This window comes from Podarcis liolepis (genome assembly GCF_965112155.1).
Source record: "Podarcis liolepis genome assembly, contig: HAP1_SCAFFOLD_114, whole genome shotgun sequence".
NCBI classification, from domain to species: domain Eukaryota; kingdom Metazoa; phylum Chordata; class Lepidosauria; order Squamata; family Lacertidae; genus Podarcis; species Podarcis liolepis.
In genome coordinates, this window is record NW_028148922.1 from 60,848 (window position 1) to 85,905 (window position 25,058).

General features: G+C 41.3%; 1 protein-coding gene across 1 annotated transcript in view; it reads right to left on the reverse strand.

Moving 5' to 3' along the window:
• Positions 1 to 16,088, reverse strand: part of LOC310698975 (maestro heat-like repeat family member 5) — a 76,926-nt gene extending 60,838 nt beyond the window's left edge. Inside the window, exons 1-2 of the mRNA XM_083520546.1 lie at positions 15,737 to 16,088; positions 3,583 to 3,849 (exon numbers count right to left, since the gene is read on the reverse strand). Coding sequence (XP_083376672.1) covers positions 3,583 to 3,605 — 23 coding nt within the window. The 5' untranslated portion in view covers positions 3,606 to 3,849; positions 15,737 to 16,088. The remainder of the gene's footprint in view (positions 1 to 3,582; positions 3,850 to 15,736) is intronic.
• Between the last annotated feature and the right edge of the window lie 8,970 nt (positions 16,089 to 25,058).

Consider the following 25,058-nt stretch of genomic DNA (forward strand, 5'->3'; position numbering starts at 1 on the left):
AATCCCGGAAGGAAGAGACCCCGGGGGGTAGAGGGACCCAGAGGAGGACAGTCAGGCGGAAAAGGTGGAGCCGGGCTAGGATATTAAGTTGGTGCACACGGGGCAGAGACTCAGACGGAGCCTCGCCGATCTAGCTACTAGACGTAGAGTTGCGCGCAGCAGCGTGAGAATGGAAACTGTAACTCAATAAAGACTTTTACTTAATGATCGCTGGCTAGCGTGATCCTCTGTGAGCTAGGATCTTCAAGCAGCTCTGACAATATATGAAGAGGCAACATAAAGAAATGGACTCATTGGCAGGGTTTGTCTACAACAAAAAATAAGACTATATGTATTGAGGAAATTTTGGGGAAACATCAAATACGCAAGGTGAACAATAGGGAAATAAAACAAATGTGAGTACGAGGGAAGTCCAGGGGAGGAGGGTCGAAATATGAAAAATTGTTAAAGATATAGTGTTAGAAGTAGAATCCATGGAAAAATCAATAAAAAATTATTTTAAAAAAATAAATAGAATCTCTGGATAAGAAATTGTCATTTTTAGGTAATCTGTTAAGACTGGAATATGATATTCCAGTTTTGATTGCTGGAAATTTAGCAATTGGGAAATATTACCCTGGATATTGACAGAATCTGGGAATGATTCAAAGTATTTGGTATGGTATTTTTATTTGTAAACATTGAAATGAGGAAGTCTTTTTACTCAGAGTGAGAAGGATGACCAAATATTTGACAGGCCTGGAAATAGCAAGCTCGTGTAGATCCAAGGGGGGAGGAAGTGGATACCGCGGAAGAATATTGTAAAATTTATGGAGGAAAATGATCTGACATGATCTACTATTCCAGCCTGGTTATCTCTTCCTAATTCTGGGTGCTGTTTTTTATTATCTTCAATATCTCTTGTGAAAAGTTCTTTTAATGTACGGTCAGTAAAAGCCTGGATGTAAGGCCTGCCTTTTGTGTGAATAGTTTTGTTTTAGTTTTCTCATTATGGGTGGATCCCAGGACAGACTAGGTCTGGCTGAAGGTCTGCCCTGAAACCTTGCTGGAAGGATCGCACCTTGCTGGGCCACTTTGCAGGAGTCGACTCCTGCAGGCGGCTTGTCTTGTGTGCGGGTGGAGGTGCGCTGCCTGCAGAAGTGGACCCTGGGACTAGCTACCTGGAAAACCTCTGTGCCTGAGGACGCCACAACTCCTGTAGCCTTTTCAGGCTTTGCCCTCGGGTGGGAAGAGCACTGCACCCGAGAGAGGGAAAGGGGAGTCAAACAGGCACTCAAGGGATAATTTCAGAGAAAAAGCTTTATTTCTACCATCCGGGATTGGTAGAAGGAGCTAGAGTGATAACTTCACAAACAAGCACGAGTTCACAGCCATTTGCACAGAGCATATATTCCCCTCCAGTTCCCTCCCCCTTCTCCCCCTCCTCAGGGGTCCTGCCTCATGAGTTTCCCTGAGCGTGAACAGAAAGCTCTTTTTTAAAAAAAAATAAAATAATATTTATTGCTTTTCCAACAATTTAAACACTACAAAAAAGAAAAAAAAAATGGACAATACAATACAACACAAAAACACTACATAACACTAATACTAATACATAACATTAACACATTAAACTAAGAAAACAAAAACAGTTTAAAACACATCACATTTCAATATCTTATCTTTCATTCACTTATTTCCACGACCTCCTCACACCTCCCTTTTTGTATTCCACTTCTATTAACTGTTTCAGCAATTCCTTTCCATCTTCCTCTGTTTTCTATCCTATAATTATCTTAACACATTCTAACCTTATTTTTTCCTTTAACACTCTATTATCTATTTATACTTAATTCCTTATAACATTTCTACTAAAGCCATATAACTTCATTCCAACATTTTTCTAACATTCATTAATTTTACAGTATTTCTGTAAATAGTCTTTAAACTTTTTCTAGTCTTCTTCCACCGACTCTTCTCCCTGGTCTCGGATTCTGCCAGTCATTTCCGCCAGTTCCATATAGTCCATCAACTTCATCTGCCATTCTTCCCGGGTGGGTAAATCTTGTGTCTTCCAATACTTCGTGATGAGTATTCTTGCTGCTGTTGTTGCATACATAAAAAAAGTTCTGTCCTTTTTTGGCACCAATTGGCTGACCATGCCCAGGAGAAAGGCCTCTGGTTTCTTCAGGAAGGTGTATTTGTTTTTGTTTTTTTTTAATATTTTTAATTGCATTTTTTCCAGATATAAATACACAGTCAGATATACAAAGAAACAAGAACAAGAAGAAAAGAAAAAGAAAAAAGATATATCATTTCCAAGCTTTTTTCAATCTTCTACCGGACTTCCCCACATCTCCCTCACCGTGCATTCTTAACAATAAAAATATCAGCAAATTATAACCTTGTTTCATGCGTTTCTTTTGTACTTTCCAATTATTGCATTTTAAGTTTAAATTACTTAATACTAATTTACTCTAAAGACAAATATGATGTTATTTTAAACATTTAAACATTAATCCTTTCATTTAGTGTAACTTAGTTTCATATATCATCCACTCTCTTTGCTGGAGCTAACCTTTCCAAATCATGCGGATTCTTATAGTTCATATAACTTATAAAATTTTTGCAAATAGTCCTTAAATTTTTTCCAATCCTCCTCCATTGCTTCTTCTCCCAAATCTCGGATCCTGGCAGTCATCTCAGCCAATTCCATATAGTCCATCAATTGCGTCTGCCACTCTTCCAGTGTGGGTAAATCTTGAATCTTCCGATGTTTTGCGATAAGAATTCTTGCTGCTGTAGTTGCATACATAAAAAACATTCTATCCTTTTTTAACACCTTTTGGCCGACAATGCCCAAGAGAAAGGCCTCTGGTTTCTTAGGAAAGGTGTACTTAAACACCTTTTTTAACTCATTGTAGATCATTTCCCAGTAGACCTTCACTTTTGGACAGGTCCACCACAGGTGAAAGAATGTCCCTTCAGCCTCCTTACATTTCCAGCATTTATTATCAGACAAATGGTATATCTTAGCAAGCTTGACTGGGGTCATGTACCACCTGTATATCATTTTCATAATGTTTTCTTTCAAGGCATTACATGCCGTAAATTTCATACCGGTGGTCCATAACCTTTCCCAGTCTTCAAACATAATGTTGTACCCGATGTCTTGAGCCCATTTTATCATGGCTGATTTAACTGTCTCATCCTGAATGTTCCATTTAAGCAGCAAGTTATACATTCTCGAAAGTACCTTAGTCTTTGGTTCTAACAATTCTGTCTCTAGTTTCAAATTTTCCACCTGGAATCCTGCTTTTTTGTCCAACTTAAAAACCTCTTGAATTTGAGCATAATGAAACCAATCTTGCATCTTATTCTTTAGTTTTTCATAGCTCTGTAACCTCCAGTTATCTCCAATTTTTTCTACTATTTCCCCATATTTCGGCCAACCGGCCTCCATATTGGGTTTTTTCCAGGCCTTGGCCTCCACTGGTGATACCCACCTCGGGGTCTTACTCTCTAATAAGTCTTTATATTTTGTCTGACCATAAATATTGCTTTTCTAACAATATGGTTTTTGAACATTTTGTGAGTCTTTACCTTGTCGTACCACAAATATGCATGCCATCCTAACGAATTATTAAACCCTTCCAGATCTAGGACATCCGTGTTCTCTAAGAGCATCCAATCTTTCATCCAGCAGAAGGCTGCAGCTTCATAATATAACCTTAAGTCTGGCAGGGCAAACCCCCCTCTTTCCTTTGCATCTGTTAGTATTTTAAACTTTATTCGGGGCTTTTTGCCCTGCCAAACAAACTTTGAAATATCCTTCTGCCACTTTCCAAAACATTCCACTCTGTCCACGATCTGTAGGGTTTGAAACAAAAACAACATCTTTGGCAACACATTCATTTTTATAGCTGCTATTCGACCCAACAAGGAAAGTTTCAGTCTTGACCAAGATTCCAAATCCTTTTTAACTTCTGACCAACATTTTTCATAGTTATCTTTAAATAAATTCAAATTTTTGGAAGACAAGTTAATCCCCAGGTATTTCACTTTTTTGACCATATTTAACTCTGTTTCCTTCTGAAACCCATCTGTTTCTAAAGGTGTCAAGTTTTTCCCCAAAACTTTAGTCTTTTGTTTGTTCAACTTAAATCCCGCCACCCGACCAAACTCATGAATCAGTTCTAAAACTCTTTTTGTACTGGGTTCTGGCTCCTGTAGTGTTAAAACCAAGTCATCTGCAAAAGCTTTCAGTTTGTATTGTTTCACTCCGACCCGTACTCCTTGCACCAGCCGGTCCTCCCTAATCATATTCAAAAGCACCTCCAGGACTGAGATAAATAATAGGGGAGATAGGGGGCACCCCTGTCGTGTTCCTTTTTCAATTTTGAACTCTTCTGTCACCACATTGTTCACTATCAACTTAGCTTTTTGTTCTGAGTAAATTGCTTCTATACCATTTTCAAACCCCCGTCCCACTCCCATCCCTTCCAAATTTTTCTTCATAAACTTCCAAGAAATGTTGTCAAAGGCCTTCTCCGCAACAATGAAAATTAACACTGCTTTAGTGTTAATGTTGGTTTGCAAAAGTTCCAGAATATCAATAATATTCCTAGTATTGTCAAACAAGTGTCTGCCTGGGAGAAAGCCTGCCTGGTCCTTATGGATTACTTCATTTAATACCTTTTTAAGTCTACTTGCTAAAATGTCCGCAAAGATTTTGTAATCCACATTTAGGAGTGAGATGGGACGGTAGTTCTTAAGCTGGGTCTTCTCAGTTTCCGATTTAGGTATCAATGTGATGAAAGCTTCTTTCCACGTTTCCGGTGCCCTCCCTCCCTCCATAATCTGGTTACAAACCTCCAGTAATGGTTGTGTCAAATAGTCTTTTAATATCTTATAGTACTTGGAGGTAAGTCCATCTGGGCCTGGAGATTTGCCTAGTTGCATATTCTGAATGGCTGCCTCGATTTCCTGTTGTGTAATTTTATAGTTCAATATTGATCTCTTCTCCTGAGATAGTTTTGGTAAGCCATTACCTTTTAAAAATTGATCTATCTCAGACACTTCCTCAGGCCCTTGCGTGTATAGTTTTTTGAAATATTTCTGGAAGCACTTTCTAATTTCATCTGGTTTCTGAATGTTTCTCCCTTCAACCTCTAAATTAGTAACAAAGTTCAATTTTTGTCTCTTTTTCAACTGCCATGCTAGCAGTTTTCCACATTTATTCGCCGATTCAAATGATCTTTGTTTCATTTGTTTAATTTTCCATTCCACCTCTTGATTTATCAGTTTCGCATATGGTGCTTGATGGAATTTAATTTCTCTTAAGATCTCTTGATTTGGGTTTTGGTCTCAATTTTTTCTCTCCATCTCTTATCTTCTCTAATATCTTATCCTTTTTTCCATTCCAAGTTTTTTCTTGATCGTATTCTGTTGTATCAGAAACCCTCTCATTACCGCTTTACTTGCGTCCCAGATTGTTCTCTTTTCCACCGAGGTGTTCAAATTGATTTCAAAATAGTCCTTTAAGGTTTTTTGGGCCTTCTTTACAATCTCTTGATCTCTTAGTAGGCTGTCATTCATTTTCCATCTGAAGGAACCGGCCGGAGTAAGTCTCAATTCCATTTTCAAAGCATTATGGTCGGAGCAAGTCTTTGGGCAGATTTCCACTCTTCTAGTCTTAGGTGCCAGCCCTCTAGTTGTCCAAATTTGGTCGATTCTTGTCCATGACAGGTGGGCCTCAGAAAAGAATGTTCCTTCTTTACCTAAGGGGTTCCTTGTCCTCCAAATATCAATCAAATCCATATTGTCAGTTAATTCAAAAAAAGTTTTTGGTAGTCTGCCATCTTTGGTTAGATTTTTATTTTGTGACTTATCCATATGAGTAGAGACCACCCCGTTCATATCGCCCATCATAATGATGTTGGAATAGTCCAGATAATCCAGCAATGTCTCATGTAGCTTCTTATAAAATTCCGATTTCCCCTCATTTGGTGCATAAATTCCTAATATCAAAAATTTTTCTCCTTGAGTTTGTATTTCAATTGCCAAGATTCTTCCTTGCTCATCTTTAAACAAAAATTTCGGCGACAAGTTCTCCTTTGCGTAGATCACAACGCCTCTCTTTTTAACTCTGTCTGAAGAAATAAATTCTTGGCCTAGTCTTTTATTGATTAACACTTTCCTGTGGAGTCTAGTCACATGTGTTTCCTGCAAGCAAATAATGTCCAATTGTTCTTTTTTCAAAATATGGAAGATCCTTCTTCTTTTTTCCAGGGAGTTTGCTCCATGAATATTCCAGCTGTACAGCTGCAGAGACATCCTGAATCAATCTGTTGTTCCTCTTTAAGGGGTGTCCTTCTTTTCGTCCGGACCCGGAGGTGTAGGAGTTGGTACTATTCCGGATTGTGGCGGTGGCCAAGGACCTGCTATTCCCTTCTGCAAGTCCTCTCCGTGGTCATGCAGGAACTTCTGGTTGTCTTCTGTTGTTTTAATTTTAACTTTCTTTCCTTTGTAGTTGAAAGATAAACCTTGGGGAAACTCCCACCTGTAAGGGATCCCGTTGCCTCTCAGTAGTCTTGCTAGATCAGTATATTCGGTTCTAAGGTCCAAAAGTTGTTTTGGTATATCTTTGTAGATTTCCGCCCTTTTATCTTGAATATCCAATGATTTCTTGAAATGGAGGTCTAATATTTTGTCTCTCTCCTGTTTAGATCTCAGAATAATCAAACAGTCTCTGGGCCTGTCCCTCCTTGCAGCTCTTCCCAGTCTAAACGCAGTTGTTATTTTAAAATCTTTGTCTGCTTCTATGCCCCAGAACTTAGAAAATTCTATTGTCAGGTAGCCAATCAAATCTTCTTTTTCGAGCTCTGGGATAGATCTTAGTCTCAAATTATTTTCCCGATTTCTCAATTCCACCATAGACAGGTAGGCCTGTTGGTCACTGATGTGCTTGTGGAGTGGCCTTACCTCCCCTTTTATGGCCTCAACTTTCTGATTTGCTTGATCAGCATTTAAATTGGCTGCTTCAGCCAATTTCCGATTCTCAGCAGTTGCTTCTTTAAGGTTCTCAATTGCTTGTGTATGTTGTGCAACTTGTTCAGTCAGTTTTGTGATAGAGGATGTGGCTAGGTCAATTTTTGCCGTTTGGTCATCCACCTTCTTGTTTAAGATTGCAAATTGTTCCAGCATTTCTTTTAATAATGTATCCGATCCTCCTGCAGCCATATCCTCTGTTGCAGGCTGTTCAACTTCCTTTTCTTGTACTCCCAATACAGCTGGGACAGATGATCTGCGTGGCTGAGCAGTCAAAGTTGTTTGCACAAGTTGAGTTTGCCTTGCTTTCGTTTTTGCAGATCTTGTTTTCGGTGGGCCACTCATTCCACACCTGTCTATGAGTCAAGGTCAAGTTGTATATATCCCATGGGAAAGACAGTTCCCAAATGTAAATAACAAAGCAGCAGAGAGTCAAAATAAAGTTTGTTCCCAAGCACTTGTAAATCCAAAGATCCACTAGGGGGAGTATTATTACAGTTCAAAGAAGAAAGAAAGAAGTTTGTCCACCATTAAAGTCCCTGCAGTCCCAAACAATTTAACAATAGTCCTTCAAACTTTTTTAACTTACAGAGCACTTCCCAAGTTGCCACAAAGTCTCATCTAAAAGATGCCAGTTACAGTTCCTTAATTGTATCCTCCAATAACACTCAACTGTAGCAGTTTCTATTTTAGATACAGTTTCCGCAATGACAGCTCTCTTTTCTCCTGTCAGTCCGATATTTGGTGTCTTAAATTTGTAAAATCCATAGAGGGGAGGAGAGTCCCAATTAAAATCCGATACAATAATAAAAAAAAGAAACTTGCCTTTCCTCTTTTGTATGCCAGTTCCACCAATGCACAATCGTTCCAAATTTATAATCCTTTTACAGGAAGGTGTATTTGAATACCTTTTTCATTTCGTTATAAATCATCTCCCAGAATGTCTTAATCCTTGGGCATGTCCACCAAAGGTGAAAGAATGTACCTTCAGGCTCATTACATTTCCAACATTTATTATCGGGCAAATGGTAAATTTTTGCAAGCTTGACTGGTGTCATGTACCACCTATAAATCATTTTCATTAAATTTTCTCTTAGGGCATTACATGCCGTGAATTTCATACCTGTGGTCCATAACTGTTCCCAGTCAGCCATCATTATGTTATGTCCAACATCTTGTGCCCATTTAATCATAGCTGATTTCACCATTTCATCCTGAGTGTTCCATTTCAACAGCAAGTTATACATTCTTGACAGATTCTTGATTTTTGGCTCTAACAATTCTGTTTCCAATTTTGATTCTTCCACCTGGAAGCCAATTTTTTTGTCCAAGTTATATGCCTCCATTACCTGGTAATAATGAAGCCAATCTCACACTTTATTTTTCTATTTTTCAAAGCTCTGCAATTTTATACTGTCTCCATCTTGTTCCAGAATTTCCCAATATTTCGGCCATTTGGCCTCCATATTGAGTTTTTCCTGTGCCTTCGCTTCCATTGGTGACAACCATCTTGGGGTTTTCTTTTCTAACAAATCCTTATATCTTATCCAAACATTAAACAATGCTTTTCTGTCAGGGAACTGCCATCAGAGGCATGCGAGAAGGAGAGGGTCTCTGATTCTGCAGGAGAAGGTCCCAGCGCTAGGGGGAGACTCAGCTGGGAAAAAGGGGAAGAGAATGAGTGTAACACCAGGGATCCAGGAGAGGAACGGGACAGGGAGGTGCAGGGGCTCCAGGACTCTTCGTTGGAAGTTAGTGAGGAGAGCCCAAGCACCCCGCTGCCCACGCCCACCCTGCACAGGAGACTCCCGTGCAGTGAGAGGCGGAAACGATTGGGCGTCAAACAACTCTTATGTTGGCAACGCTTTAAGAAACGCCCACAGACAGATTCTACGAGTGACTAAGGGCAGCCACGCTGAGATGGACTGTGCAGTCCGGAGGGTTTAACCAGGCAATCTAATGCTCAAACAGAGCAGGATTACGCACGAGTAACTCCCAACCATTATATTTTCTAACAATATGATTTTTAAACGCTTTATGTGCTTTGACCTTATCGTACCACAAATATGCATGCCAGCCAAATGCATTATTAAAACAACTTCTTGAAACAATCCATCTTATCCAAAATTTGCAATGTTTGAAATAAAAACAACATCCTTGGCAATACATTCATTTTTATCACAGCAATTCGGCCTAACAATGATAACTTCAGGTTTGTCCATATTTCTAAATCCTTTTTCACATCAATCCAACATTTTTCATAGTTATCCTTAAATAAATTCACATTTTTGGCAGTCATGTTAACCCCTGAGTATTTCACTTTCTTAACCAATGTTAGTCCTGTCTCCTCCTGAAACTTCTCTCTCTCATTCACAGTTAAATTTTTCTCTAAAACCTTAGTTTTCATCTTGTTCAACTTAAAACCTGCTACCTGTCCGAATTCTTGGATCAGTTCCAATACCCTTTTAGTACTAGATTCTGGCTCCTGTAAAGTCAATACTAAGTCATTGTAAAGTCAATACTAAGTCATCAGCAAATGCTTTCAGTTTGTACTGTTTAGCTCCCACTTGTATACCTTTAACCTCTTTGTCCTTTCTAATCATATTTAACAACACCTCAAGGACCGATATAAAAAGCAATGGAGAAATTGGGCAACCTTGTTGTGTCCCTTTCTCAATCTTAAACTCTTCTGTCACTACATTGTTCACAATTAATTTTGCCTTTTGTTCTGAATAAATTGCATCTATACCGTTTTCAAAACCTTGACCTACCCCCATCCCCTGTAGATTCTTCTTCATAAAACTCCAAGAGATGTTGTCAAAGGCTTTCTCTGCATCCACAAATATCAAAACTGCCTTAGTATTGATATTCACTTGTAGTTTTTCTAGAATATTAAATATATTCCTCATATTGTCAGACAAGTGTCTGCCCGGGAGAAAGCCCGCTTGGTCTTTATGAATTTCTTCTACTAACACCTTTTTTAATCTTTTAGCCAAAATATCTGCAAAAATTTTGTAATCCACATTAAGCAACAATATGGGGCGGTAGTTCTTGAGCTGTGTCTTTTCAGTCTCTGTTTTCGGTATAAGTGTAATGTAAGCTTCCTTCCACGACTCCAGTGCCTTTCTCCCTTCCAATATTTCATTGCAGACTTCCTTCAATGGTTGTATTAACCATTCTTTCAAAGATCTGTAATATCTTGAAGTCAAACCATCTGGTCCTGGAGATTTACCTAATTGCATGTTCTGAATGGCCCCTTCCACCTCCTGATCCGTTATTTTGTAGTTCCACATTAGCTGTTTTTCCTGAGAGATTTTATGTAGTCCATTTATTTTCAAAAATCGATCAACGTCCGTTTCTTTCTGCTTCTCCTGTGTATAAAGTTGTTTAAAATACCTCTGAAAACACTTCCTGATCTCCACTGGGTTCTGTATATTCTTTCCTTCCACTTCCAAATTCGTAATAGTATTGAGTTTTTGTCTTTTTTTCATTTGCCAGGCCAACAATTTTCCACACTTATTTGCCGATTCAAATGTCTTTTGCCTCATCTGTTTAATCTTCCATTCTATTTCCTGATTCATCAGCTTCTTGTATTGTACCTGGTATAACTTTATCTCTTTCAAGATCTCCTGTGACTTTGGTTTTGCTCTCAGTTTCTTCTCTCCTTCCTTTATTTTCCTCAGGATTTTATCCTTTTTTCATTCTGAGTTCTCTTCTTAATTGCATTCTGTTGTATTAAGAATCCTCTCATAACCGCTTTGCTTGCGTCCCAAATCACTCTTTTTTCCACTGTAGTATTCATGTTTATCTCGAAACAGTCTCTTAGAGTTTTTTTGGGCCTTTTTGGTCACCTCTTCATTCCTGAACAAAGTATTGTTCATCCTCCATCTAAAGGAACCAATTGGCGTCAATTTCATTTCCATCTTCACGGCATTATGGTCAGAACAAGTTTTGGGGCAAATCTCCACTTTGCTGATCTTTGGAGCCAATCCCCTGGTTACCCAGATTTGGTCAATTCTTGTCCATGTCATTTTAGCCTCAGAGAAGAAAGTTCCCTCTCTTCCCAGAGGGTTCTTCATTCTCCAAATGTCAACTAAATCCATATTTTCAGTCATGTCGAAAAAGGTTTTTGGTAGTCTGCCATCTTTGGTGACTACCTGTCTCTGTGCCTTGTCCATATTTGTAGACACCACTCCATTCATGTCTCCCATCAAGATCATATTATAGTCCATGTAGTCCATCAGAGTCTCGTGTAGCTTCTTATAGAACTCCGATTTTCCTTCATTTGGTGCATAAATACCTACGATCAGAAATTTCTCTCCTTGTGATTGAATTTCAATTGCAACAAATCTTCCTTGGTCATCTTTGAATATGAATTTCGGTGATAGGCTCTCCTTTGCATAAAGGACCACTCCTCTTTTTTTAACTTTGATGAGATAAATTCTTGGCCCAGTCTTTTATTACTTAATATTTTCCTGTGTAGCCTTATCACATGTGTTTCTTGTAAACAAATCAAGTCCAAATGTTCTTTTTTCAATAAATGAAATACTCTCCGCCTTTTTTCTGGAGAGTTCAGTCCATTCACATTCCAGCTCGAAACCTGCAACGCCATCATGTAATTACTTTGATATTCCTCCAACTGCACCCAATGCTTGCTCTTCTTTTGTTGGTGGTGGTGGTGACACGTTCACTGGGAGATCCAGTCCAAAGGATAATGCTGATATATCCAATATTCCCCTGTTTGGTGATCTTCTATCTGATGCTCCTTGCTCTAGTCCTCTATCTGGTGATCTTCTATCCAATGCTCTTGGCTCTTTTCCAAGTTCCTTCTGCAGATCTTCTTCGTATTTATACAAAAACTTTACTTTCTCTTCTACTGATCTTATTTTTATTTTCCTTCCTTTGAAATTGAACGATAGACCTTGGGGAAACTCCCACCTAAAGATGATTTTATTCCTTCTCAGCAGGGCAACAATATCTCTGTAGTTAGGCCTAAGATCCAAAAGATGTTTCGAGACGTCTTTAAAAATTTCCACTCTTGACTGTTGTACTTCTAAGTTCTTCTGGTAGTGCCAGCTCAAGATTCTATCTCTCTCTTCTTTAGTTCGAAGGGTGATCAAGCAGTCTCTTATTCTATTCTTCTCTTTTTTCCCTCCTCTTCCAAGTCTGAAGGCCCTCACAATTCTAAACTCTTCTTGACCCAAGTCCAAGTCCCAAAGGTCAGCAAATTCCTGTGTGAGAAAGTCTGTCAAACTTTCCTTCTCCAATTCGGGTAGGGCTCTAATCCTCAGATTCATCTGTTTTTCTTTAAGTTCAATCATAGCAAGCGTCAACTTATGTTCATCAAGTTGCCTCTGTAGGGCTGGGACTCTCTCTCTCTCCAGTTGTGTTACTTTACATTCAGCAGCAATGGCTTTCTCGCTAGCTTTCCTCCGCAGTCTGCCGTATCAAAGTAGATTCCTGTATCAGTTTCTGGATGGTTTCTATATTGGTGTTCACCTTTTGTCCCAAGTTATTTATACTTTCTGTATTTAAGTCGATTTTAATAGTTGCAGCATCCACTTTCACATTTGTCGCATCCGCTTTCTTATTAAGCTGTTCCAATGAATCATTTATCTTATTTAATGCAACCGCTAAGGCCTCTTCTGTCGACATTCCTCTTGATTTTGATTGTACTGGTGCAGAAGCAGCAGAAGAAGAAGCAGGGAGGCCTGGTGTTGAGCCTCTCCTGGGTTGCTGCCAAGTTCTCCCAGACCTTAATGTTTTTTTCAGCAGTTAACTGGTCTGTTTTTTCCTTTCCATTTGCCATAACACTTAAAAGATTCAAGGTCAGTCCCAGAGTCTCAGAGTTTTTATCTTGCAGCTGGAAATTCCCCTAGCCCAGCTCTTGTAAAGTCACCAGTTCAAAGGCTTCCACTAGGGGGAAACAGTTTCTATTTATATTAGTCAGTAATGTCCTCTTTTAAACACAGTTCAAACAATCCAAAGTTAGTTTCAGTTTTCAGTTACTTTTACTCCTTTTTTAAAAGCAGCCGGAGACAGTATTTCTCTTGTTTAGCTAGCTGTCAATGAACGTTCTAAACAGTGTCAATGAACATTCCAAAAGACATCAGTCCTGCTAGCAGCCCGTTCCCAGGGTCAGAGCAGCGGTATTTTGGGGTAGAATAGCAATGATCAAGATGAACGTGCTACCCAAGTTACTATTTTTATTTCAGACGATCCCAATATTAAGAGGAGTTAAAATTTTTAAGGAGTGGCAGAGATCGATTTCAAGATATATCTGGCAGGGCAAAAAACCGAGAATTAAATATAAACTGTTAACGGATGCAAAAGAGAGGAGGATTTGCCCTGCCAGACTTGAAGTTGTATTATGAGGCATCATGTCTTTGCTGGGTAAGAGATTGGATAAAGCTCAAAAACACGAAATTATTGGACTTAGAGGGATTCGACAATAGGTTCGGGTGGCACGCTTATTTATGGCAGGAGGGTAAAAAAGGTCATCAATCTTTTGGAAATCATATATTCCGGAAATCGCTAATCGAAGTATGGATCAGATATAAAAATATATTAGAAAGGGGGGTACCACATTGGCTATCCCCTTTAGAGATGATGGGAATTAAGCAACTCAATATGAGAAGTAACTGGGTCACATATGGAGACCTGGTATTCAAAGAAGGGGACAAATGGACAGTTAAACCATATGAACAAGTGAAAGAACATGTACGGGACTGGTTGCACTATTGGCAGATAAGTAATATGTTTAAAAAGGAGGTGAAAGAAAAAGGGTATGAGGAAAAGGATTTGAAGTTCCAAACAGAAATTGTTAATAATGATCGTAAAACCATATCAAAAATGTATAAAATCCTACTAGAATGGCATACGAATGATGAGGAGGTGAAAGAGGTAATGATCCACTGGGCCAGAGATCTAGGGTACAGTATAGAGCTGGAAGAGTGGCAAAAGATATGGAATCAAAATCTGAAATTCACAGCATGCATAACACTAAAAGAAAATGCCATGAAGATGGTATATAGATGGTACTTAACACCGGTTAAATTGGCCAAAATGTATAAGATCTGTAATAAATGCTGGAGGTGTAGAGAGAAAGAGGGCACGTTTATGCCCCCAGAAGGGCTTCTGGGGAAAAATATATGATGAAGTAAGGAAAATGCTACAATTTAGCTTTGTTAAGAAACCAGAGACCTTTCTACTAGGGATAACCAGAAGGGAAATTAAAAGGAAGGATTTCAAACTTTTCCAATATGCAATAACTGCCGCGAGGACGCTGACAGCTCAAAGGTGGAAACAAGAACAAGTACCGACTCTGGACAAATGGAGAAATAAACTAATTGATTATGCGGAATTAGACAAACTAACGGGGAAAATTAGACTTCAAAGAGACCATAAGTTTTTGGAGGATTGGGGAAAATTTAGAGAGTATTTGAAAACTATATGTGAGGAGAATACAACGCTAGTGTGTTTTAAAGAGGCTTTGTGAAAAGTGAGGAATATCGCAAAAATGTAAATAAGGATATAAAGAAATTACTTAAAGGTGATACTATATATTAAGAAATGTGTAAATAGGAGAATTATTATGGATGACTGTCAGAGGAGTGGAGGGAGGTTCAACAAACTAAAATACGTGATGTGGAAAATGGAAAGATGGAAGTTTTTATAGAAAATGTAATAAAAAATATTTGCAAACAGAGCAGCGGTATTTTAGCTCTCTTCACTCTCTCCTGCAGGCATACTCAGTCCACAACTCCCCCCCTTCTCCTGCCTCCAAGGGGGGGCTTAATATTCTTTACCGATGGAAATTTAGTCTTTTACAAAAGGCTTTCCAAGACTTCAGCTTGCAGCCTCATTGCTTCAGTCTATTTACAAAAGGGGAAGGTGGACTTCCTGTATTGAACCTCCCCGTTACAATACCAAATTAAACGTTTAAAAAATCCAATTCTCCCGCTTCAGCTTTACTCATGGGTAATTACTTTGAAGTCAAATTGTCCACAGGAAAAAGTCAGCGCTCTCCGGCAACAGCTATGCGGTTTCGCTCCGTGGAAGGAGCAGACGATTCGAAGCACCTCGCCACTCACCCCAAGTTGCTCCGGACCCCCGAAACCGGGTTTTCCCCCGAGTAGGGGAGGCGCAAAGGGTGCCCGCCGAATCCCACGTTCACAGAGCTGGGAGTACCTTTGGCTGCAGATAAAATGGAGGGCCAAGCTACAACTATGGTTTACCTAGGCATTGAGCTGGACACAGTCGCCCAAACCTCAAAACTTCCTAGTGAAAAAATGGTTGCGCTTAGGGACCTCATTCAGCAACTTCTCCCTCTAAGAAAAGTTACGCTCAGGCAGTCGTTGTTAGGCCATTTGAACTTTGCTTGCTGAGTGGTTTCCCCAGGCCGCCCATTTTGCAGCCGCCTCGCGAGGTTGTCAGCAGGCTTGTGGTCACCCCATCACAGGGTTCCCCTATCTAAAGAGGTAAAATCTGATCTGGAAGTCTGGCTGAAGTTCTTGGAAAGGTATACTGGTGAAGAAGCAACCGTTGGAACGCAAAGGCAAAGCGGCCAGTACCAAATGCAAAGGGGTAGCGACAAAGACGTGTCCTTTTAAGCCTCCCTCCTTTTGCTCCACCAAGCCCCCCACAAACGTTAAAGGTGCCCCACCACCCTGCAAATGCAGCTAGAAATAAGAACCCCCAGTCTAACCTGATCCGTCAGGCGAGCTGTGCGCTTCCGAGTAAAAGGACTAAACGGCGATGGGCTGGCGCTGAACGTGCAAACCGCGTTCCGCAAAGCTCCGCTGCAGAGAAGCCACCCAGAGAGAAGGGAACACTCGGTCGATGGGGTTTTCCAGCGCGGTTTCAGCCCTGCTGTTCCGGAGCTAGATGGCTCTGGCTGCCGAAGCGGCTGCCTGGAACACGGGTGGGCAATCCAATGGGAGGCACAACACCGATGCGCGGGTAAATCCAAGTGAAAATCGATCACCGAAGGAATTGAGATACACAGCCTAAAGAAAAGGTAAGAGACAAAACAACCTTAATACAAACCAAAGCAGGATGGCTGGCGAGGCGAAAAGAGGGCGAGCCCCAGCCACGCCGGCCCTAAATAGGGCAGGCTACACCCCCCAGCCACCCAACTGGCTGGCTGGGTTGACGACGCGGCCGGGATTCCCTCGGTCTCACGGGGGCTGGATGCAACCATTAAAAGAAGTCTGTAATGAGATTCTAGAGGGAAAAAAGGCACCTGAATCGTGGAAAGAAGCGTATATCTCACTCATACCAAAGACAGAGACTGAAAAGACTCAATTGAAGAACTACCGCCCAATATCATTACTCAATGTGGATTACAAAATTTTTGCAGACATTTTGGCAAAAAGATTTTAAAAAGTGTTGATGGAAAAGATTCATAAGAACCAAGCAGGCTTTCTCCCAAAAAGGCACCTAGCAGACAATGTAAGGAACATAATAGACATTTTGGAAAAGTTAGAGGTGGATATAAACTCTAAAGCAGTGTTGATTTTTGTGGACGCGGAGAAAGCCTTTGACAATATTTCTTGGAGTTTTATGAAAAAGAATCTTCATGGGATGGGGGTAGGCCAAGGTTTTGAGATGGTATGGGTGCAATATATTCTGAACAAAAAGCTAAGCTGATTGTAAATAATGTAATAACTGAGGAACTCAAGATAGAAAAAGGAACACGACAGGGGTGCCCAATTTCCCCATTGCTTTTTATCTCGGTTCTGGAGGTGTTGCTGAATATGATCAGAAATGACCAGCAGGTCAAAGGTGTACAGGTCGGAGCTAAACATTACAAGTTAAGAGCTTTTGCAGATGACTTAGTATTGACCCTGCAAGAGCCAAACACTAGTACGAAAAAGGTGTTAGAAATAATCCAACAGTTTGGCCAGGTAGCCGGATTTAAATTGAATAAACAAAAAACTAAAGTTTTAGGAAAAAATTTAACAGATATGGAGAAGGAGAAATTTCAAGAGGAGACAGGGCTGACGGTGGTTAAGAAGGTGAAATATCTAGGGGTTTATTTGACATCTAAAAATTTGAATTTGTATAAGGATAACTATGAAAAATGTTGGTCAGAAATTAAAAAAGATCTAGAAATATGGTCAAATTTGAAATTGTCAATGTTAGGCCGAATTGCAGTGATTAAGATGAATGTATTGCCTAGAATGTTATTTTTGTTTCAAACCTTGCAGATTCTTGACAAGATGGAATGTTTTAAGAGGTGGCAGAAAGATATCTCGAAATTTGTCTGGCAGGGCAAAAAGCCCAGAATTAAATTTAAAATACTGACAGATGCTAAAGAAAGAGGGGGATTCGCCCTGCCGGACTTAAAATTGTACTATGAAGCAGCAGCATTTTGCTGGCTGAAAGAGTGGATGCTCCTCGAGAACACAGACATATTGGATTTGGAAGGTTTTAATAATGCATTTGGTTGGCACGCATATTTATGGTATGACAAAATTAAGCTGCATAGGGCCTTTAAAAACCATATTGTCAGAAAAGCATTGTTTAATGTTTGGATAAGATATAAAGATCTGTTGGAAAACAAAACCCCTAGATGGGTGTCTCCTGTGGAGGCTAAGGCAGTGAAGAAACTCAATATGGAGGTCGGATGGCCAAAGTATTGGGAAATCTTGGAACAGGAGGGAGATAAACTGAAATTACAAAGTCATGAGAAAATGAAACATAAAGTACAAAATTGGTTTCAATATCATCAAATAATGGAGTTTTTAAAACAGGACAGGAAAATTGGCTTTCAGGTGGAAAAATCAAAATTAGAGACTGAATTGTTAGAACCCAATACTAAGAATTTATCAAGAATGTATAACTTGCTGCTGAAATGGAATACACAAGATGAAACAGTTAAATCGGCTATGATTAAGTGGGCACAGGACATTGGTCATAACATTATGTTTGCTGACTGGGAATGGTTGTGGAACACCGGTATTAAATTCACGGCATGTAATGCCTTAAAGGAAAACATTATGAAAATGATCTACAGGTGGTACATGACCCCAGTCAAGCTAGCAAAAATTTACCATTTGCCTGATAATAAGTGTTGGAAATGTAAAGAGACTGAAGGTACTTTCTATCACCTTTGGTGGACATGCCCGAAGATTAAGGCTTTCTGGGAAATGATTTATAATGAAATGAAAAAGGTACTTAAATGTACTTTCCCTAAAAAACCAGAGGCCTTCCTCTTGGGCATTGTCGGCCAATTGGTGCCAAGAAGGACAGAACTTTCTTTATGTATGCTACAACAGCAGCAAGAATACTCATCGCAAAGTATTGGAAGACACAAGACCTACCCACTCTGGAAGAATGGCAGATGAAAGTGATGGACAATATGACATTGGCTGAGATGACTGGCAGAATCCGTGATCAGGGAAAAGAGACGGCGGAAGAAGAATGGAGAAAATTTAAAAGCTATCTTAAGGACTACTATAAACTTGATGAATGCTAGAATGTCGAGGTTTTCAGGGGGAAAAAGGGATACAGTGATATAAGATCAGATTATAGAAAAGATTAAGATGACAGAGGTTGGAAAGGAATATTTAGAAGTTGCTAAAAAATTATGGACATTGGGATGCAGAAAGGGGGGGTATGGGGGAGTCCCGGAAAAGAGGTTTATGAAAAAATGTTAAGAAACTATACGTGTTTGTATGTCTTTTTAAGTGCTTGTTTTGTCTTTTAAAAATTCTGTAAAACCAATAAAAATTTTATAAAAAAAAAAAAGAATGGTTCTGGCTTTGGAACAAAATTCTGCCTAAAAGGCCCTTCCTGGGTTTTTTTTTATGATGTTAGCCGCTCTGAGCCCGGCCTCAGCCGGGGAGGGCAGGATACAAATAAAAAATTCTTATTTTTATTCAAAGGGAACACAAATTAAAACTAAATATGTCACACTAACTTTGGGGAGAAAAAGAAAACACACTCACTCTTTTTGAAGGTCACTGTGTACCAGCGTTGCTAAGGGCCGCCAAGCCCCTGGAGACATGAGGTCACAGCACTCTGGCAACATGATGGAATGATGATGTCAGTGGAAAGGAGACCTCTTGCTCATCTCTTTTTCTATTTACATTCTATTTGCTGATTTATGATCCGGCAAACCTTCACTGAAGATGAACTAAGAACTTCTTAATGGATTGAATATTTTTAAAACTAATTCTCCATTAGTAACATTCTAATGATAACAAATCAAATCAAATCTTGCCACATCATAATACAAACAATAAAGCCAATTATACATTCCAAACTAAAAATTTTGGGGAGGCCTTTCCATGTTCTGGCTGTCGGGATTTGTAAATATGCTACTTTTGAGCAAATAAAGGGACATTAGGACAGAAGAAACATGTGGGACTTGTTTTACTGCCCTTTCAACACGACCGCTGTGCAGCTTTGCTCATTGCTTTACGACCTGCAGAGGCTCGCAGGGGGAAGCGTGCTGGACGCCGAACAATAAAGCAATAAATCTACCTAACAAGCAGTATTCTGAGGGCATCTTCCATGGGCCATGGGCCATGGGCCTGATCCAGAAGCCTCGTCTTGTGTTCTTAATGTAGAACAGTAGCAGAGGAGGGGAATCAGGGTTTCCAGGTGAAGCTGACCTTCTGATCAGCAAGTCCTAGGCTCTGTGGTTTAACCCACAGCGCCACCCGCGTCCCTTTGTAGCAATATAGCAAGTGGGGAAATGAAGAAGGGAGAATCAACAAAAGATCCATGAAAATGTCAATAAATATCAAGCAATACTCATTGGTTAAAATCATGATGCCTGTTTAAGCAAACCAACAAAGCTTTCCAAAGATCTCTGAAGGAAGGGAGGGCTGCTCCTTGACAATATCCGCCCTCCCTTCCCCACAGGTGGGCAGGGTTTGTGGCACCGAGCGAGGCTCACCTGGGCGGGTGCCACCCACCTGCTTGAGCTGGCCTTTGACCCGCCCTCGGCCAGGGAGGACAATGGACGGCGGGCCTAAGGCCAAAAGAAGCTGACTCCTGGGCTCAAGCCTGTTTTGCTGTTCTTACGCAAAGCCTTATCTGCTTGTGGTGTTAGTCCCCAGGAATATTCCGGGCACTCGTTCAGTATCGGGGCTGCCACTTCAGCGGCAATACAGGGTTGGGACCCTGCACACATCAAAACACTGGGCTGCTGGCGCTCAACAGCCTACAAAAGTCACATTCGTCCCAGCTCCTCCTCCTTATCACTTGCAATTTAATTGTCTTACATGTTTGCCCACCATAGAATCATAGAGTTGGAATAGACCACAAGGGCCATCGAGTCCAACCCCCTGCCAAGCAGGAAACACCATCAGAGCTTTCCTGACATATGGTTGTCAAGCCTCTGCTTAAAGACCTCCAAAGAAGGAGACTCCACCACACTCCTGGGCAGCAAATTCCACTGTCAAACAGCTCTTACTGTCAGGAAGTTCTTCCTAATGTTTAGGTGGAATCTTCTTTCTTGTAGTTTGGATCCATTGCTCTGTGTATGCTTGTCTGGAGCAGCAGAAAACAACCTTTCTCCCTCCTCTATGTGACATCCTTTTATATATTTGAACATGGCTATCATATCACCCCTTAACCTCCTCTTCTCCAGGCTAAACATGCCCAGCTCCCTTAGCCGTTCCTCATAAGGCATCGTTTCCAGGCCTTTGACCATTTTGGTTGCCCTCCTCTGGACACGTTCCAGTTTGTCAGTGTCCTTCTTGAATTGTGGTGCCCAGAACTGGACACAGTACTCCAGGTGAGGTCTGACCAGAGCACAATACAGTGGCACTATTACTTCCCTTGATCTAGATGCTATACTCCTATTGATGCAGCCCAGAATTGCATTGGCTTTTTTAGCTGCCGCGTCACACTGTTGGCTCATGTCAAGTTTGTGGTCAACCAAGACTCCTAGATCCTTTTCACATGTACTGCTCTCAAGCCAGGTGTCACCCATCTTGTATTTGTGCCTCTCATTTTTTTTGCCCAAGTGCAATACTTTACATTTCTCCCTGTTAAAATTCATCTTGTTTGCTTTTGCCCAGTTCTCTAATCTGTCAAGGTCGTTTTGAAGTGTGATCCTGTCCTCTGGGGTGTTAGCCACCCCTCCCAGTTTGGTGTCATCTGCAAATTTGATCAGGATGCCCTTGAGTCCATCATCCAAGTCGTTGATAAAGATGTTGAATAAGACCGGGCCCAAGACAGAACCCTGTGGCACCCCACTAGTCACTCTTCTCCAGGATGAAGAGGAACCATTGATGAGCACCCTTTGGGTTCGGTCAGTCAGCCAGTTACAAATCCACTGAGTGGTAGCATAGTCAAGACCGCATTTTACCAGCTTCTTTACAAGAATATCATGGGGCACCTTGTCGAATGCCTTGCTGAAATCAAGGTAGGCTACATCCACTGCATTCCCTTCATCTACCAGGCTTGTAATTCTGTGAAAAAACGAGATCAGGTTAGTCTGACATGACTTATTTTTCAGAAATCCATGCTGACTGTTGGTGATCACAGCATTCCTTTCTAGGTGCTCACAGACTGTTTGCTTAATGATCTGCTCCAGAATCTTCCCTGGTATTGATGTCAGACTGAGAGGGCGGTAATTATTTGGGTCCTCTCTTTTCCCCTTTTTGAAAATAGGGACAACATTTGCCCTCCTCCAGTCTGCCGGGACTTCGCCTGTTCTCCAGGAATTCTCAAAGATGACTGCCAGTGGTTCTGAGGTCACATCTGCCAGTTCTTTTAATACTCTTGGATGCAGTTCGTCTGGCCCTGGAGACTTGACTAGCCAAGTATTCTTGTACTGTCTCCTTAGTTATTCTGGGCTGTGTTTCCTTTGCTGAATCATTTTCTCCAAATTCTTCAGGTCGGGCATTGTTTTCTTTATCGGAGAAGACTGAGGCAAAGAAGGCACTGAGGAGTTCAGCCCTTTCTGTGTCCCCTGTTTGCATTTCACCATCTCCTCTGAGTGACCCCACTGTTTCTTTGTTCTTCCTTTTGCTACGGACATACCCATAAAAGCCTTTTTTGTTGCTTTTAACCTCTCTAGCAAGCCTGAGTTCATTCTGTGCTTTAGCTTTTCTGACTTTGTGTCTACATGTGCTGGCTATTTGTTTGAATTCCTCTTTGGTGGTTTCCCCCTGTCAGGGAACTGACATCAGAGCAGAGGGGAGAGGCGAGGCTCCCAGATTCTGCAGGAGAGGGAACGAGTAAGGGAAGAGAGAGAACGTCATCTGGGGAAGGAAGTCCAGGTGACACCAGGAAGAAGGGAGAGGGAGAGAGCATCTCAGAGTTGAGGCTCCGAGACTCTTCCAGTGAAGTCAGTGAGGAGGGTGGAGGACCACCACTCGGCACGCCCACTCTGCGCAGAAGGCTTCCGCGCAGAGAGGCGAGGCGGAGGTTGTCCGTTAAGGAATTCTTATGCTGGAGGAAATTTAGGAGACGCCCACTCACGGATTCTGCTAGCGACTGAGCAGCAGCGCCAAGGGCTGCTCAGTCAGGGGAAGACACAACCACCCCATAAGCAGTTTGGAACAGCTGGAGGTTTACACACAAGCAACCCCAATTCCCCTTGACACCCCCCTTTTCCATTTTTTGTACACATCCTTTTTAAATCTTAACTCAGTTAAAAGTTCTTTAGATAGCCACCCTGGCTTCTTTAAGCACCTTCCATGTTTCCGTCTCATTGGTATTGCCTGACATTGTGCTTTTACTATCTCCCTCTTAACAAACTCCCAGCCATCATGAACTCCCTTTCCTTTTAGTATTACTGTCCATGGGATCTCACCCAGCACTTCGCTAAGTTTTATGAAGTCGGCTTTCTTAAAGTCAAGAAATTGAGTCCTAGTATGCTTGGCTGCTCCTTTCCGCTGTATAGTAAACTTCAGAAGAGCATGATCACTCGCGCCTAATGATCCTTCCACTTCTACCCCACTAACCAGGTCATCAACATTGGTTAGGACCAGATCTAAAATGGCAGTTCCTCTTGTTGCTTCTCCCACTTTCTGGACAATGAAGTTGTCTGCAAGGCCAGTGAGGAATCTGTTTGACCTTATGCTCTTGGCTGAGTTTGACATCCAACAAATATCCGGGTAATTGAAGTCCCCCATTACTACTACCCTTCCTTTTGCATGCTTGGCCATCTGTTCCAGGAAGGCATCATCTATGTCCTCCGTTTGGCTTGGGGATCTATAGTAAACTCCCACAATGAGGTCTCTGTTATTCTTCTCTCCCTTAATTTTGACCCAAATGCTCTCACTTTGGCTTTGAGGTTCTAAATCTTGGATCTCTTCACAGGTATACACATCCCTGACATATAACGCCACTCTTCCTCCTTTCTTGTCTGGTCTGTTTCTCTGAAATAGATTGTATCCCTCCATTATTACATTCCAATTGTGGGACTTATCCCACCAGGTTTCAGTGATGCCTATTATGTCATATTTAGTTTGCTGTACCAAGAGCTCAAGCTCATCTTGCCATGTCGAATAATTGTTTTGATTGGAAATGATTATTTTAATGACAAGAAGTATTCAGGTTCAATAGTTCTCGGTGATTATGTCAAAAAGGGATCAGTTTGAAGCCATAAAACCTCGAAATCTTCCATAAAATGGTGCGGCAAAGCATAAAGTTGGGGGATCAAAACCCCTGGCTCACTCGAGTACACTGAAGGAGAACTATGAAGGGGTGAAGTATGTGCTGGAGAAAATTGGTTATGATCAGCATGATCAGCCTAGCTTCCTTCTGGGCTTGAGAATCTCCGCAGCCAGTTATTTCCTCCCAGCCTAACCTGCCTCGCACCATACAGTTGTGCTGCGCTTGCCTGTGCTTTTGCTGGTTTTGTAAACTGCTTTGAGGTTTTTTGTTCTACAATCAAGCAACACATACTTTTCAGGAAATAGTGAAATGGAAACATGGCCACCTGCCCAACCTGAGGAGGTGTATGCATATCAGGAAATCTCCAAAAACAGATTGGGTTTTCGTTGGAAAGGGACAACACCTGCTTCTGGTGCTCGTGAGCAACGGTGAGTGAGTGTCAGTTGCAATCAAAGTGTACTTCCTGCATTGCAGGGGGTGGGCTGGATGACCCTTGGGGATCTCTGAAGCCTACAATTCTCTAGAATCTGAGGCAAACTGACAGAGTGTTTAGCTTGGGTGTTGGTTCCAAATGAAGGCCTTTCTGTGGCAAATAGCCGAGATTGGCATAGATTTGGGCCTTTCCCTGAACCCATAAATTTGGGACTTGCTTCCAGAAAAATGTGCAGGACAGACCTGCAGCCATTCCATGTAAAGAGAAAAGACAAAAAAAAAAGAGAGAGAGTCCTCTATGCTGACTTGCCCGTTTCAGGATAGTTTCACCTAGGTTCCAAAATGTCACATTGATCTCAACAAAATTCATTTCAAGTTAGTGTGCATATAACCATAGCCTTATATTATTGTTAAGTTTGCTTCAGATGATTCACTTGGTTTCACTTCTGCCCTGTGTGTTTGCCAAAGGACTGGCAGTGGACTTTTTTGCCTGTTCTTAAAGACCACAAAGACCACAGAGAGAGCGACCTGCGTAGGGGAAACTTCTGCACCAAATGCATCAGCGAACCCAATGCACCCAGGTATCTCTGCCCTGTGTGAGAAAGAGAGTGGTTGCCAGTCAGTGCAGAGCAGCCTTTCTCCACCTTGGGTCACTCAATGTTGTGGGAGTACAAGGCCCATCATCCCTGACCACTGGTCCTGCTAATGAGGTCCTGACCACTGGTGGCTTGGGCATGCTGCAGGCCCCGTGGGGAGTGCCTCCCAGCATTTTGTCACCCTCCTCAGTGGTGACGCCCAGGGTGGCACACACCCACCGCACCCCCTTCCTCTGCCCTTGCCTGCAGAGACAATGGAATGCATCCCTCCTGTCATAACCCTGTTTTTATCAAGGGGCAGAGTTAAGAGCTTTCAGCAGCACTAGCAACCTCCAAGGATCAGTTGGTCTTTGTTTCAGGCTGCTTTGGGCACCATTCAGTGCAGTGACATAGCGTATGAGCACACTCAACTAA